The sequence below is a fragment of the Electrona antarctica genome (assembly GCF_951216825.1).
Source record: "Electrona antarctica genome assembly, chromosome: 8".
NCBI lineage: Eukaryota > Metazoa > Chordata > Actinopteri > Myctophiformes > Myctophidae > Electrona > Electrona antarctica.
In genome coordinates this window covers 17,280,293-17,295,748 of record NC_136789.1, presented here as the reverse complement: position 1 = coordinate 17,295,748, position 15,456 = coordinate 17,280,293, and the positions used below count along the sequence as shown (strand labels likewise).

The window sequence follows — 15,456 nt, the reverse complement described above, 5'->3', positions numbered from 1 at the left end:
ACAGGTGCTGCCCGTTACCAGATTATGGCTGCCCAGATCAATGCACTAATCAAAGGATGGCGTCACTAAGAAGTGGCTCTATCTGCTACCTGCGTGTCAGCAGGAAAGCAGGGTCTCCTCATGTCTTTTTCATAAGCTCCTTCCCTTTGTGTGTGTGCGTGCGTGCGTGCGTGTGTGCAGATCTACAAGCTCGTAGCACGGCACGAAGTGACACGCTATGCTTGTAGATCTGCTCAAATCTAAAATGCCACAGATGCTTTCCCGATTTAAATGGGTTAAAGACGGACTGAAATTAACAATATGTTTTTCACCATTTTAAAGAAGTCTCTTACCTGTGGATCATATTGTGGGAATGAAGGTAGGCTAAGCCCTGCAAAGCACCATGGGTAATGGCAGCAATCTCCATCTCTTGCAGAGGCTTTTTATGAACTGCAGGGAGGAGAGAACAATGTGGAGGTAAGTATTAAGGCAAGGATTGAGACACACACACACACACACACACACAGTCACACACACACAGTCTCCCTGGAGCCCACTTTGAGAAGCACTGCACAGCTTTACATTTCACAACACTTTACATTTCCAGTATATTGAAATTATACACATAAATGCCACCGCACAAAAGATCCCCTTCTGCTTTGTTAGGACGGGTTGACTGACTCCGAGTCTAAGGTAATTTTTTCACAAGTCACTTAATTACAACTCTTTGGCTTCGAAGTGCAGTTGCAAACCAAAACCCGCAAACTATCCCTTCTTGTTGACAGTGGGGCCCGAGTGGTTGAAATCAGACCTATGATCAGACGTGGAAAGAGGAGTGATATTTTTTCCACTTACCTTCCAGGAGATCAGAGGCAGAGCCCAGACAATACTCCATCACCAACTATGTAAAGAACAAGCAAACACAGAATGTTAAATGTGTGTGTGTGTACATACACGCACGACATATGTAATTATGTATATGAGATGCTAGATGGAGATATACCATTGTTATACAAATATTATGGCATTATACATTTATTTAGTGTGCGAGTGTGTATGCCTTTGTACTACTATGTTTGTGAGACCCAGAGGCTTTGGTGATCTTCACTTTTGTAAAAGGTCTAGGGTTTGACTTAGGGCTACGTTGAGTCTTAAGCACTATTGGCACCAAGCATGATGATATATATCACACCCGTGTGAAGTGAGGGGCGCTCTTATCATCGTACATCATCCATTCATTGTCAATGGGAATTTAATCTTTGTGTAGGACAAAAATAGCCGATTTACTCGTCCACATATGACGTAAATTCTCCATTCATTGTCAATGGGAATTTAATGTTTGTGTAAGACGAAAATCTACACTATAGCCGAGTATAAGGGGGGGTAGCGCCCCTCAAAAAACGAATGGCAGTGTACACACCACACAACTATAATGATAACTATAGTCGTAACTCGTAAACGATATCATTTGAATCACTTTCAGAGTGATTTGAAACAATAGAAATATTTGACAACCAATCAAAATCTATCCAAAAGCCAGCTGGGATGCAATGAGTTTGTTATTAGGAGGGGTGCACAGTGCCAGGTGCGCATGCATGGTCAAAATAAATGTTGCTCGGAAGTTGCTCAAAATGCTCTTAAAGCCTACCCGCTCTGGTGTCACATACTACAAATGTCTATCTACGTCCTGTAAGTAGACTTAGAAAGTAACTAGAAAAAGTGCCCTTCTGGGCACAGGTCTCCACCAGGGCAGGTCAGGTTGTGGCTTCCTGGTGGCGCTATAATAGGCCAATGTGAAAAGGGTGCAATTTCTTCATACGCCTTTGATGGTAATTGGATGATTTGAGGCATTTTGTTCCAAAAATGTGTTTTGCAAAAATCAACCTGTTGGTGGCGCTATACCATTCCAATGTGAAAAGGGTGGGATATATTCCTCAGCCTAGTAAGAAAATGTGTGAAAGATTTCACGTAAATTGCATGCTGCGTTCATGATTTGAGGCTTTTGTTCAAAACGGGGCAATCTTGCAAACTGTGAAAGCCAATTATAGCCAATTAGGATGGAATATGAAATATCGGACAGATCCGACTTGAGCACATGACCATAGAGATACTGTGTAACGATTTGTGAGATTTTTGGACAGAATCTGGAGGAGTAATATCAAAAAATGTGTTTTACAAAAGTCGGCCTCCTGGTGGCGCTATAAAAGGCAGATGCGGAAAATGCAGGTCAAAGGTTTGTCCTTAGCCTCTAGGGGGTGTGCATGCAACGTTTCACGCAGATCGGTGCAGTTTTAGGTAAAAAAATGTGAGAAGCTGCCTCATGGTGGCGCTATAACAGGCCGTTCTGGAAAATGTGGGGCAGAGGTTCATCGTTGGCATCCAGGGAGTGTGTGTGCAAAGTTTGGCATCGACCGGGTTAACGGTGCTGGAGATTAGCTGTTCACAGACGGACGGAAGGACGGAAGGACGGACGGACACACACACGGACGGAGTGCAAAACATACTCTCTCCCCATGCCTTCGGCCTGGTGGAGACAACTAATCATTACAAGTGCCTCTTATTTTGAAGAGGAAGTCTGTTTCGGTTGTAACCAAGCTACCATGACAAGTTGTTGTCTTACCCATGCTGTGTGTTCACGGAGGTAGCAGCCCTTGTATTCTATACTGTTGGGATGTCGAATCCTCTGGAGAAACTTCACCTCCTTGATGATGTCCTGCCATTTCTGTTAGGAGAAATGGAGTTGAAGTGAGATGTGTTGTTTGTTGGTTCACTATGCAGAAAATGCTTTTTCAGGAGCGTTGCCAATTTCATCCCATCCGGAGAGAAAACCCATTTTCAGTTTCAGTTTTATAGTGTTCCAGGTCCCATTTTGTCTGCCTGTTATTATGTTTTATCACTTCCAATTTCACCTGTAAGAGTTCTCCCACCTGATTCATTGGACTAAATTGGTATCCCAAACCAAAAATGCTTTTTCTGTTTACTAAAGAGCTGGAGAGACAGGGCCCTGTTAGTGAACAAACACAATAGCAATGATTGCCCACGGCTCCTGATACTTATAATGCCGGTTAAATGGCAGATACCACATTTCACTGACTGTATGCAAAATATTTGCATAAAGAATGGCAAAAATGGCAAATCTACAAGCTTGTGACGTGCTATTTTCGGGAAATAGTAGATAGTGTTTTGTGCTACATCAAGGGTCTTCAACGTTTTTCCGGCCACAGACACCTTAGCCGAGAGAGAGAGAGAGAGAAGTGAAGCAGGGCTCCCACTAGATATCCTACTATAAATGCGCCACGTGCATACGTGTGTGTACGGTTGTAATGCACCCAACTCTAGAACCGTTTGACCCACCGACTTCACATTCGACACACGCGTTCCACACCCCCACAGGGAGTGCAGTGCCAGGTATCGAGTCGGTCGGACCCACGGTTCTCCAGAACAAAAGGCTCTGGTCAGGCTCTGCCAGTGGGCCTAATGAGGCCAACTCCTTTCACCTGGGCCAGGCTCTGCCAGTGGGCCTAATGAGGCCAACTCCTTTCACCTGTGCAATGTCCAGCCTCTGCCTCAGCCAATTGAGGCTCAACCAATCAGGCTCTGCCAGTGGGCCGAATTGATTGCCAAGTACACTTTGCAGTCTTCACACACAAGCACATACACCGTCTCCACACCTTAGCGCAAAACGGTCTTAAGCTGCGCACTTCTTAACTCTTAAGCTGCGCGCAGCTTAAATTTTTAGACAGCTGGTGGATGGAAAAGAAGCTCCACCTCCGCGGACTTTTTGCGCGACGGCCAGATTCCCGGAAACGCTCTCCTAAAAACTCGGAATTTAAGCTGCGCGCAGCCGAGAACGTGCGCAGCTCTTTCGATAGTGTGGCAGCACCTATACACAGATCTCCATGTGGGACACCGGCTGACAGTTAAAACAGGTGCTATGACAACGTATACATTAGGTTCCCAAGTTGCATCGTTCCCAAGTAGGCCGGTGGCCGACGGGCACGTACAGGTCTAGTTGTAATAAAATAGTGTTGCAGATTAAACTTTTTCATAATTCCCATTTATCAGTGTTGGGTGAATAATTTTTAAAAAAAATGTACGCAGTATTTTCTATTATTATGTTGGATTTATGTTAATCTAACCACTTATAAACCCTCAATACTTAGTAAACTTGACCCTTGGCTCTGTACTTGGTCTGCTCTTTTTTTCCCTTCAACAACAAACCTCATCACGGAAAATAGACTAGTATGTACAAGCTTGTCTATTTTTGGCTAATGTTCCCCTCAGAATAGGGATACTACAGGGTTGAAGTGGTTCATGCAAAAGAACAAAGTAAAATGCTATCACACAAAGATTTGCCAGGCTCCCTAATGTAGACGCTCTGAACTAGAGCGACTAGCATAGTAAACACAATACATCAAATGCAGAGAGTCAGTGAAGTAGTGCCTCAGTAAACTAGGATCATGAGTGCAGTGAACCAAGAAGAACCTAGTGTCAGTCTAAACAATATACCATCACGTGTACATGTACAATCCTACGCTAAATTGATGATGTATATAGTCCATGGCGTGAAGAAAATGCAGTACGGTTGAAAAAAGATCCTTGTCGGCGTTACAATTCAAATACGGTACCTGCATTTCCTGTTTATCCAAAGAATGATTGCTTTGTTGTCTCTCCTGTTGTTTGAAATGTCTTCGACCTGACTGACAGCATGGTTAAGCCAGACCCGTTTCCCGAACTGAGAGGTAAATGTTTTACTGTACGAAGATTCTAAATATAGAGTTCTAGACAGTGATTATAAATATAGTGTTTCCCCGAGTACTGGCTGCATGAAAACCACTGTGCCAACAACACACAAAGCTACTGGTGAGCTTGACTCACACCAAGTCTGTCCACAAATCATTGTCTAGAAGCTGTCATTACTTCCTGAGCTACCGTGAGTAAACAGAATAAAAAGAGCAGAATGTGTTTTGTTGCTTTTGAGAGGGATATTAAATGGGAAACACAGCTACTTAGGCCTTGTTCAGGCTGTATAGCTCACATCACATTCGTTTCTCAAATCTTATCTTTAGGACCGACAGTCCACAGCACCCTGTTATTTGCAAGTGATCAGATCAGTTTTGTGTATTCAAACATCGGCAAAAGTAGCTGATCTACAAGCTCACAGCACGTCATGATGCCACATTGTTGCAGGCTTGTGGATCAGCCATTTTCTAAATCGGATTTGAATCGCATTTCAAACCACCTAGGAATGTGGTTAAAATCCGATTAACAAAGTTAATCAGGTTTCTTGCTTTTCAGACTTGATGAAACCAATCTGATCCGGGCTTCCCGTGTGAACATATAGCTAAGCCTTAGCAGTGCTGGCAAAAGTACAAAATGTTAACTATAACAAAATCGTCGCTGCCTCGCGGTTACAATATTAACGTTTCAGCTGACTTATAAAAAGATTGCGGCTCAAATTAGCCTAGCAGACAGCACTCGCCCAGCAGTCTGCCGTCACCCAGGCGGCACGCGCCGATCTGCCCCAGCAGCACGACCTCCACACTCTCACGGAGGAGACAGCCGACAAGCGCCGTCGCTGCCTGAGCAGAGCGTAGCAGTGGCGCCACCGCCAGAGTCTCACGGAGGACGCCGCTGCAAGCCGGTGCAGGCTGAGCAGAGAGCAGAAACGGCGCCACCGCCAGAGTCTCACGGAGGACGCCGGCGCTAGCCGGCGCCGCTCGGGGGAAATCTCCTCTGTGAGAGTGTGGAGACCGCACATATACGGAGCCGGCCAGCAACTCTCCATCTGACCTGACTGACACCAGATTAATAGTTTAACTCCTGCTTCTCAATTTATTAAGAAGCTCTGTTTCAGTTTTTACCAGTGAGACGCCCTGAGGGTGAGAAGCAACCTCGCCCTTGATTCTCACCCTCAGGGCGTCTTACTGGTAAAACAAGTAGTAATGGAGAGATGAGCAGTAGGACAAATTTGTATGTGTGTTTGGGCTCATAATGAGATTGGCTTTTTGGAAAGGTTTTTTTTTTTTTTTGGTGGAGGAAAACACCAGATTAATGTGGATGATGAGTCACAAAAAGAGAGACAAATATGTGGTTTCAAATTTATCCAGATTAGTGATGGCCTTCATTTGTTGAAGAGACTAAAATAACAATGTCCAAAACACATATTTGCATATGTCTGCTGTCTGGAAGAAACCAACTCCAAAATGTTCGTTTTTCAGGAAATTAAGGAAACCTGCTTTGTTTTTTCAAAACAAAGCAAAAGTGCCTCATCAAAGTTGGTGTTGTGACTACTTGCATCATGAGAGGGGTGCAGTTAGATGCTTTAGCAGACAGTTTGACGGTCCAATGGAGTTAAGAGGTTTGTCCAAAACGATTTTTACTACTTTCCATTGGTTCAATATTTTGAAACAACATACAGCTGTAAAGGGTGTTCAATAGCACTGATGTATGCAAGAAGAAATATCTAAAACCTTAAAAATTGAGTTAAGTGGTTTCCTCCCGACAGCAACGAATGGTAGTTCTGATGCGATTTGTGACATTTTGTTGATTTAACTCCAGAGCATACAAATGGAACCAAATTGACCCTTATGTCCATTTGGTGTCCATTATGGGTTCATTTGTACACTCTGGCCCCTTTTCCACCAAAAGAACTTTGGTTCTAGAACTGGTTCCGTTCTTTTTTTTAATGATGGTTTATAAACTTTATATCACATCTGCATCTTCCAACCTGAATAGTGACACATCCACTTTGGTTCCCACTTCAAGGCAAGAAGAAGTATTCTTTGGTTCCAGTTCCGAACCAACTTTTAGGGATCTAAACCAATTAATTAATTTGGTTCAAAATTAAGCGGGGGAAAAAAGAACGGAGCCGGTTCAACCCCGGTGAAAAAGGGGCCTCTGAGTAAAATGAACACAGAGTGTAATGTGTTGTGCACAGTGCTACTGCAGCCTCACCTCATTGGACTGCTTTCCGTTGTAAGACATCTTCTTAATGGCCACCACCTCGTTGGTCCGCACGTCCCGCGCCTACAACACACAGAAAGAACACGTAATATATATACCAAACTCAAAGTCCTGCGAAGTCAATTCCCTTGTGCACACTACCCCCCGCCCCCCTTTTACCGTATGCCAGGGCTAAGTGAACATAGAAAACTAAACGTACGAAGTAGACCGCTCCGAAGCTGCCATGTCCGATCTCACGGAGGTCGGAGAAGAGCTTCTCTGGGTCATCTTTGAAGAAGAGGTCCGACACCTCCGGATCCTTGAGGCTGCCCGCCCGTACAGAGGTGGGCATCCTGGGTAGTGGAGTCCCTTGGCACCCGCAAGAGGGGGAGAGGGGACTATCTGGGTGCTGAGCTACGCCACAGCAGCTGACGCTTCATCTGCAGAAATGGAGCTGCCAAAGGAACCAGGACATGGGGACCTAGGCACAAAGAAAAAAAAGGGTATTTGAAAAACTAAATATAAGCTACAAGTAAATGGTAAATGGTGCATTTATATAGCGCCTTTATCCAAGGCACTTTACATAGATTGTGCATTACATTCACCCATTCACACACCGATGCCAGAGGAAACCATGCAAGGCCCCAACCTGCGCATCGGGAGCAATTAGGGGTTCAGAGTCTTGCTCAAGGACACTTCGACACTAACTCTGGGGGAGCCCAGGTTCAAACTGGGAACCTCGCATGCATTTCCCATCCGGTCATTCTACCCCTGAGCCACTGCCGCTCCAAGTACAATCAGTGGGGGAAGAAGTAAGTAACCATATATAGTCATGAAAGGGGCAAGGACAGACAGATAAGAGATGAAACATAAAGCCCCCCCACACACACACTTCCTCAGCAGGGGGGGGGGGCTGGGGTGCAGTAGGCGCTTTTCGGCACAGATTTATAGCTAGTTCAGCAGCCCTCGGGCAGTATTTCCCTGCAAAAATACAAAAGTTTGTTTGCTCAGCAGCATAGGAGGCCTTTGCTATGTTTCACCAGTTTCAATTGAAACGGGCGTCCACCCTCAGGGGGGCCTCCAAGCTCCGACTGACCGCCAGGCGTCATTCAACCCCCCGCCACCCTTGGCTCTCTCTCTCTCGTTCACTTGCAGCCTTGCTCTCTCCCATGTTAAGTTACACCTAGTTCCTGTTAACAACCTGGGTAAAATGTGAGCATTGGGAGGTAAAAGGGAGACAATTTATAGTGAAGGGACAACAGGGTGATGAGGTGTTGTTGCTGCGTAATTGTCTAGAGTAATGGCTGCGCGCGATATTGAACAGTCAAAACTATTTGTATCATCAATACGTCTGTATCAACAGAATTATTATGTCATAGGTATATATGGGGACCTCGTATTTATTTATTTATTATTTTTTGTTACGCTGATTGGCTGAAGGAGTTTGTAAAGGTTAAGTAATCTCGCCCACTAATACTCGTCTCCTATGGGCCGAAGTCCGGACCGATATCGTGGGGAACGTTTGTGTACACACGTGATCAGTCTGGCCAGTGCCAGGCTAATATAATATAGGTTACCGTTACACACTTCCCAGAGTATGAATACAAGTACACAGTTGCAAGGGAGTGAGCTGCCTATCATAATACTGTGAACAGAGGGAAAGGACACAGGGGTCATCACCATGCTGGCTTGTTGTGGACATTTTTGTAAAATGTAATTTTTGCCACAGACATACAAAATGAGCAGACACTAATATTACCAGAAACACATAAAGAGCTAGCCCTGAATGACCTGTTATGGTCATTCAGGAGTAGCTCTTAACTCTGAGTGTTCAAATAGTGTTCATTTTCTACACGCTCAGAGTTATGGGGGTCCTTGCAAATAAAACGTTTGACAACCACTAGTGCCATTGGACTCCTTATGTGTCGTAGTGTCATAAATCAGTGTCATATATTCTTGACATTCAGTAATTGGGTCTTATGATCAAAATAAGATCATTATAATGATGTGTAAACGGACAAGACCAAGTATTTGCCACAGGCACATTTGTCCATGTACGGACATATTGATCGATGACCCCTGAGAGTATATTAACATATCTTTATTTTCTTGTCTGTTCGGCACAAAGGTTGCCTCTACAAAATTAAGGTGTGGCAAAGGTTGCCCTGCCACACTCAAACAATGCTACATAATACGCTTATACTGTATGCTTTCAAAAAGGCAATGCACAGGCTTCACTCACCTTTCCGGTAGCTTTCCTTTGGTACGTCGGAGATTTCTCCAAACTGGGGAAAGATTCGGATCCTGCGATGCTGTAGGTAGGGTCCCCAAGCACCCAGGATCTCCAAGCGGTCCAACTCAGTCAACTAGTCCTTGGAATCAATTTCCGCCATGAGATGTGTAGCCTATCCTCTATCCGGGGCCACCAACTGCAACTGGACACAAAGATAAAAAGAAAAATATGAATTATAAAACGTATACAGGAACCAAAGGGAACCTAATGGATCTGTAACTCAGAGTGTGTACAAATGGAACGTCCATTTGTACACTCAGAGTTAAATTAATATTGATTTTACGATATAAATTTCCAGAGATAGAAATGTCATAAAATGGTGGTCCATAGCAAATGCATGTCAAACTGGGGGTCCTTGAGATTAAAATGTTTGTGCTAGAGCCATAACAATCTTCTCTTATGGGGGTCCCTGGCATATATTTTCAAATGGGGATCCATCCATGAAAAAGCTTGAGAAACACTGTAATAGCTACATCACAAATAGCCAAGCATTTTTCATTCCAAAGTGTCTCAAACACTTTTACCACTACAGTAGCATTGGAGAAACCAAAAACCAACCACATAAAACCGTAGCAACTAGTCTATGACCAAAAGTATACACTAGCCACGACTAGACTCTGGAGGATAACTCGCTGATTGCACACCAACCTTGAAAGTCTCGAGTCATCAAAAGTACTTCAGTTCAGAACAACCTTGCGGCAATTAGGCTACCGGACTAACTGGGAAATGTAAATAATCCTATCACAGGATTGATTTAATGTCTACTGTTGGCCTGTTGTCTATATTAATGAGGGCTGTGTGTGTGTGTGTGTGTGTGTGTGTGTGTGTGTGTGTGTGTGTGTGTGTGTGTGTGTGTCCATGCGTGTTGGAGAGGCTATAATTAAATGATTGAGGGCCGCAGCAATCTGTGTACTGTATGTAGTACAGTATGTGCAAACAATGTTTTCGTTTATTGATGTGGCATGCACAAGTAAGCCGTGTGTGTGTGTGTGTGTCTTTTGTGATGCCTCATGATGAAAGAAAGACAAGTGTTTGTGTCTATACGCACGCATGCACACAATATTTCCTTCGATTTCTTCATTCGATTAACACTTCTTGAAACAATTCTGCAACGCTATAGAGCATTGATCCATGCGTGTGTCTCCATGCACACACACACACACACACACACACACACACACACACACCCTTCTGAGCAAGACTTCTCCAAACGGCTGCGTGACCCCAGAGGTCAGTGATCTGTGCCAAACAAAGGTATTTCAACTGAAAGGAAGAAAGACACTGCTGAAAATAAATTAAAATTTCACTCCAATATAATATTTGATAATATTATATATAATACATAGGGACGGAGGAGCACCATTGCATTCAGTTGTACGAGAATTTAATGTCTGTTTTAATGCTCTGCAGTGTGAAACCATCAAAGCCATCATACTGGCCTTTTGTTTCTTGTCCTTACAAGAAATTTAGAATGGGGAGGGGCACCGAAATGAAAATAAGCAGAGTACTGTATGTGTAGGCTTATAATGGACTAGATAACTAAATCAGCTGACACACGCACACACACACACACACACACACACACACACGCACACACACACACACACACACACAACTGAGTCACAAGACGGATCTGGAAGGGAGGAACGAGCACGAACATGTGCACCTTGCGCACGACAAATCACAACAAACAGAGAGTTCAAGAAATGGATTGTAAACCTGTTTTTTACCACAGTAGTTTGTGTACATTTTGTTCCACCATGCTGGGTAAAGGCAAGGAGCCTAATGAATAGGTGAGACATAACGCACTAGTTAACTTGCCCCTTCACAGTATAAATTTAAGATATAAGATCAAGGTTCAATTTCCCGGCCAGGTCATACAAAAGACTATAATAATTGGACCCAATGCCTCCGTTCTTGGCAGTCAGTATCAAAGATAGAATTGGGGGAAAGTCCATGTGACGATACTACTAACGTCACCGAAGACAAATTTCCACACGTGGACAATAAATGAAACTAACTAACTAACTAACTAGTCTAGGGGTGTACTTGTACTTGTACAGGGCGGCAGTGGCTCAGGATGTTTGATTCCCAGCTCCTCCTGGAAAAGTGTCGAAGTGTCCTTGAGCAAGACACTGTCTGAACCCCTAACTGCTCCCGATGAGCAGGTCGGTGCCTTGCATGGTTTCCCCCGCCATCTGTGTGTGAATGGGTGAATGTAAAGTACATTGTAACATAAAGCTTTGGAGAAAAGCGCCATATAAATGCAGTCCATGTACATCAACCTTCCTCGCGATGCTCATGCTACCAAAATAGGCTCCTGCCCTATGGGCCACATTGCTAGAAAGGTACATGCAGTAGATTGCAGACCTTCGCCAGGAGGCATGCCCTAATTATTGTATGAACCTCCCTCAATCTTTATGTGTCTAGGCAGGGCATGTGATGGAAATGTTTTGGGGTTGTGTGCAATGTATGTATATATATAGGGAAGGGATATAATAAAAGCCTGTCCATCATTACAGTACAGTCAGACTACCGGTATGTCTCGCTCCATGTCCATCATTACAGTACATTCAGACTACCGGTATGTCTCGCTCCATGTCCATCATTACAGTACATTCAGACTACCGGTATGTCTCGCTCCATGTCCATCATTACAGTACATTCAGACTACCGGTATGTCTCGCTCCATGTCCATCATTACAGTACATTCAGACTACCGGTATGTCTCGCTCCATGTCCATCATTACAGTACATTCAGACTACCGGTATGTCTCGCTCCATGTCCATCATTACAGTACATTCAGACTACCGGTATGTCTCGCTCCATGTCCATCATTACAGTACATTCAGACTACCGGTATGTCTCGCTCCATGTCCATCATTACAGTACATTCAGACTAGCGGTATGTCTCGATCCATGTCCATCATTACAGTACATTCAGACTACCGGTATGTCTCGCTCCATGTCCATCATTACAGTACATTCAGACTACCGGTATGTCTCGCTCCATGTCCATCATTACAGTACATTCAGACTACCGGTATGTCTCGCTCCATGTCCATCATTACAGTACATTCAGACTACCGGTATGTCTCGCTCCATGTCCATCATTACAGTACATTCAGACTAGCGGTATGTCTCGATCCATGTCCATCATTACAGTACATTCAGACTACCGGTATGTCTCGCTCCATGTCCATCATTACAGTACATTCAGACTACCGGTATGTCTCGCTCCATGTCCATCATTACAGTACATTCAGACTACCGGTATGTCTCGCTCCATGTCCATCATTACAGTACATTCAGACTACCGGTATGTCTCGCTCCATGGCTCATCTACATTCAGACTACCGGTATGTCTCGCTCCATGGCTCATCTCGCAATTCACTACACCGATCAGCATCAGATTTCTCACACAAGCAGGCCAAGGAACTCAATATTTAATAAATAATACATAAATGTTTTTTAAATCAGTTTGTGAATTTATAATCCCTTAGGCAAAGGGTTCCCAAACTTTTCAGGGCTGCGAAATAATCATATTTGAATTGGGGACCCCCCCACCCTGACAAGCACTTGCAATTGTAGGAGTTGAGGCATTACATTTTTGTTTGACTCGGTACCACAGATAAATAGTGAAAATAGTTTTTCTTTCTTATGTAATATTTGTTGACTATTTGGTATTAAAGGGTTTCAAAGGTCCTTAAAATGTCACTTTAGAAATATGCAGACACCCTGTATACATGCACATATACTGTGTGTTGGTTTGTTTATTATTGAGTGAGAAAACAATGTTGCACAATTCACAAATAAACGAATCATCTGCGGACCACCCAAAACATTTGAGAACCACTGCTCTAGGCTGGCTATGGCCAGTCTGGATGTGCTCATCCAACACATTGTTGAACACAGATCTTTCCCCTTGGGCTGAACCTACTTTCATTGGGGGGGGTAATCACACTTGTGTGAAGTTTGGGGCGCTCTTATCGTCATACATCACATTTCATGCTCAGCCAATCAAATCATCACTAGGTGGAAGTGGTGGTACACACAAACACACAATACTGGCCAATAAAAAGTGGTACACTACACAAACACACAAAGCTGGACATAGGAGGGGCTAGCACCTAAAAAAACCACTTTAAAACTACTGTACAGTCCTCTATTGTAGGCAAAGAAATTATAGGCAAAGAAATTATCCTCATGTCCTTCTGGAAGAAGCTGTGCATAAGACGTGTTCAAGACGTGTTGGTCTCTGTGTCAAACACTAAAACTAATAATGTTGTCCCGGTCTCCTCAGCTGCCAAACAAACAGAGTGACATGATGAAACAGGAGAAGACGCTTTTCGGGTGAAAATTAAATGCCAGACCATTGTGGTAGTGTCCATTTTGGAGATGATATTACTGTTAGATGTTAGATAACACTGATGATGTGTCCAAGTCTGTGCGTCAGTAGATGTTTTGTTTACTGAAAGACTCTGGGAGTGAGAGTACTAAATGAAAACCAGGAACAGATTGGGTGGCGACCACAAAGAGTGTGGTGGCATCTAGAGACAGAGGACGGGCGGAGAGACTGCAACCTGGGGTGGAGAGGGTTGGCAGCCCAAACCACCTCTTCCGTGAGGAGGAACCAAAAGCTACAGACTGCAGTAAAACCTGCAAGGAGGGTTTAAACTCAGCCTCGGTGCGACTCGAGAGCCCCTAACTCGGGGTCTGATCAGCCTTGGTCGAGTCGCCTGGAGGAGGGTGTCTGTTGCAAGACCCAAAAACATCCATGATTCCAGAGATAGATACAGATACTTTATTTATGTGTCATGCACCAGAGCATGACACATGGGACTTATAGGACACAACATACGGTTAACACAAAATCATTTTACAAAATAATAAATGTCTTAATTGATCATATATAAATGGGCATAATAAATGTGTTAATTCATCATATAATGGGCAGATTACAACACTGTTGATGTGTCCAGGTTTGTGCATCAGTAGATGTTTGATTTACTTAGAGTCTTAGAGCATCTAGTCAGCTCATTGAATCCTCCATAATATGACCTACCTAACCCAAGACACAGGGTTGAGTGGTAAAAGTATTCTTAAATACATTTAATTGAAATACAAAGCATCTCGAATAGAAACAATGGTTATTCATCCAAATTGGACTGTAGTTCCATCAAATAATCCTAGTTCTACTTTGGCTCTATATGGTCTGCCACAGGGCCTTCGCCCTGACTAAGAAATAACTTGTTGTTTTTCCTAATTCTGTGGCCCCCTTCTTTGGTCATAGATAGGAGCCCTGATATGTGAACATGCTGAGCTACGTCTCGCAAACCATCTGCCTCCGGGGTAATTTACATCTTACCCACAGAACAGAGCGTAATGACAAAATGTAGACTCCGACATGTGCTAATCCTTGTTATAAATGCTCACCATCACATACACACGGTCACAAGCATGCCACATCAGTGCAGAACATATGCCTCATATTCCGGCAAACTTCTATATAGGCTGTGTTAGTAGGCAGTGAACAACACATACACCACATCAATACAGCAGACATACCCTGTGTTCGAGTTATCCAATATGTGTACACACAGCCGACACGCATGTGCACAGAAGTAGGCCTGCACCCGATGACACACACAAACTCTGCCAGGCTGACGCCTGATGCATGGCATGACTGTCTTACTGTAGCTTATGTACCCACCATCGGTCACAGTATGAAGTCATCATGCCACAGCAGACCACCAGTATGGTGGTTCTCAATCTCAACCTCTACATTTTCACGACCACCGTAACTGATTTGGTTCCAGTTGTACACTCTCAAATGGGAGCAGCTCTACTGTAAGCTTGCAGCGTGTTGTTCGCTTGTAGATTGGCTATTTTGATATCTTTGCACGACACGTTGTACAACCAAGTATACAGTGGTAGGGCTTCAGCAGTGGTTAAACAGACCAGTCGATTTAGTCCATTCCAATACATAACGGATTCCATTATAAAACATGTATTACAATTTCTAGACATCAATTTGTTGACGAAAGTAAAACAAAGAACGATTGAAATTTGAAAACGTACAGTAACCAATAGAATAATCGTTAACACTTCCCCTCCCATTCACGAGTTACACTTACACAAGTTAATTGATTGTAGAACAGCTTCCCTCCCAATAACGAGTTAATACACGAGTTACGTTTTTCATTGTTTAATTCGCGTTTTTAATAGGTTTTAACTA

The 15,456-nt window shown here is 43.7% G+C and overlaps 1 protein-coding gene across 2 annotated transcripts in view; it reads right to left on the bottom strand.

Annotated features, from left to right (window-relative positions):
- LOC306928607 (serine/threonine-protein kinase TAO1-like) overlaps nucleotides 1-15,456 on the bottom strand; it is a 41,951-nt gene that overhangs the window by 20,096 nt on the left and 6,399 nt on the right. For both annotated transcript variants that reach the window (XM_079508843.1, XM_079508844.1), the window contains exons 2-7: nucleotides 9,167-9,359; nucleotides 7,145-7,405; nucleotides 6,937-7,008; nucleotides 2,600-2,701; nucleotides 835-880; nucleotides 333-429 (exon numbers count right to left, since the gene is read on the bottom strand). In XM_079508843.1, coding sequence (XP_079364969.1) covers nucleotides 333-429; nucleotides 835-880; nucleotides 2,600-2,701; nucleotides 6,937-7,008; nucleotides 7,145-7,276 — 449 coding nt within the window. In that variant the 5' untranslated portion in view covers nucleotides 7,277-7,405; nucleotides 9,167-9,359. The remainder of the gene's footprint in view (nucleotides 1-332; nucleotides 430-834; nucleotides 881-2,599; nucleotides 2,702-6,936; nucleotides 7,009-7,144; nucleotides 7,406-9,166; nucleotides 9,360-15,456) is intronic.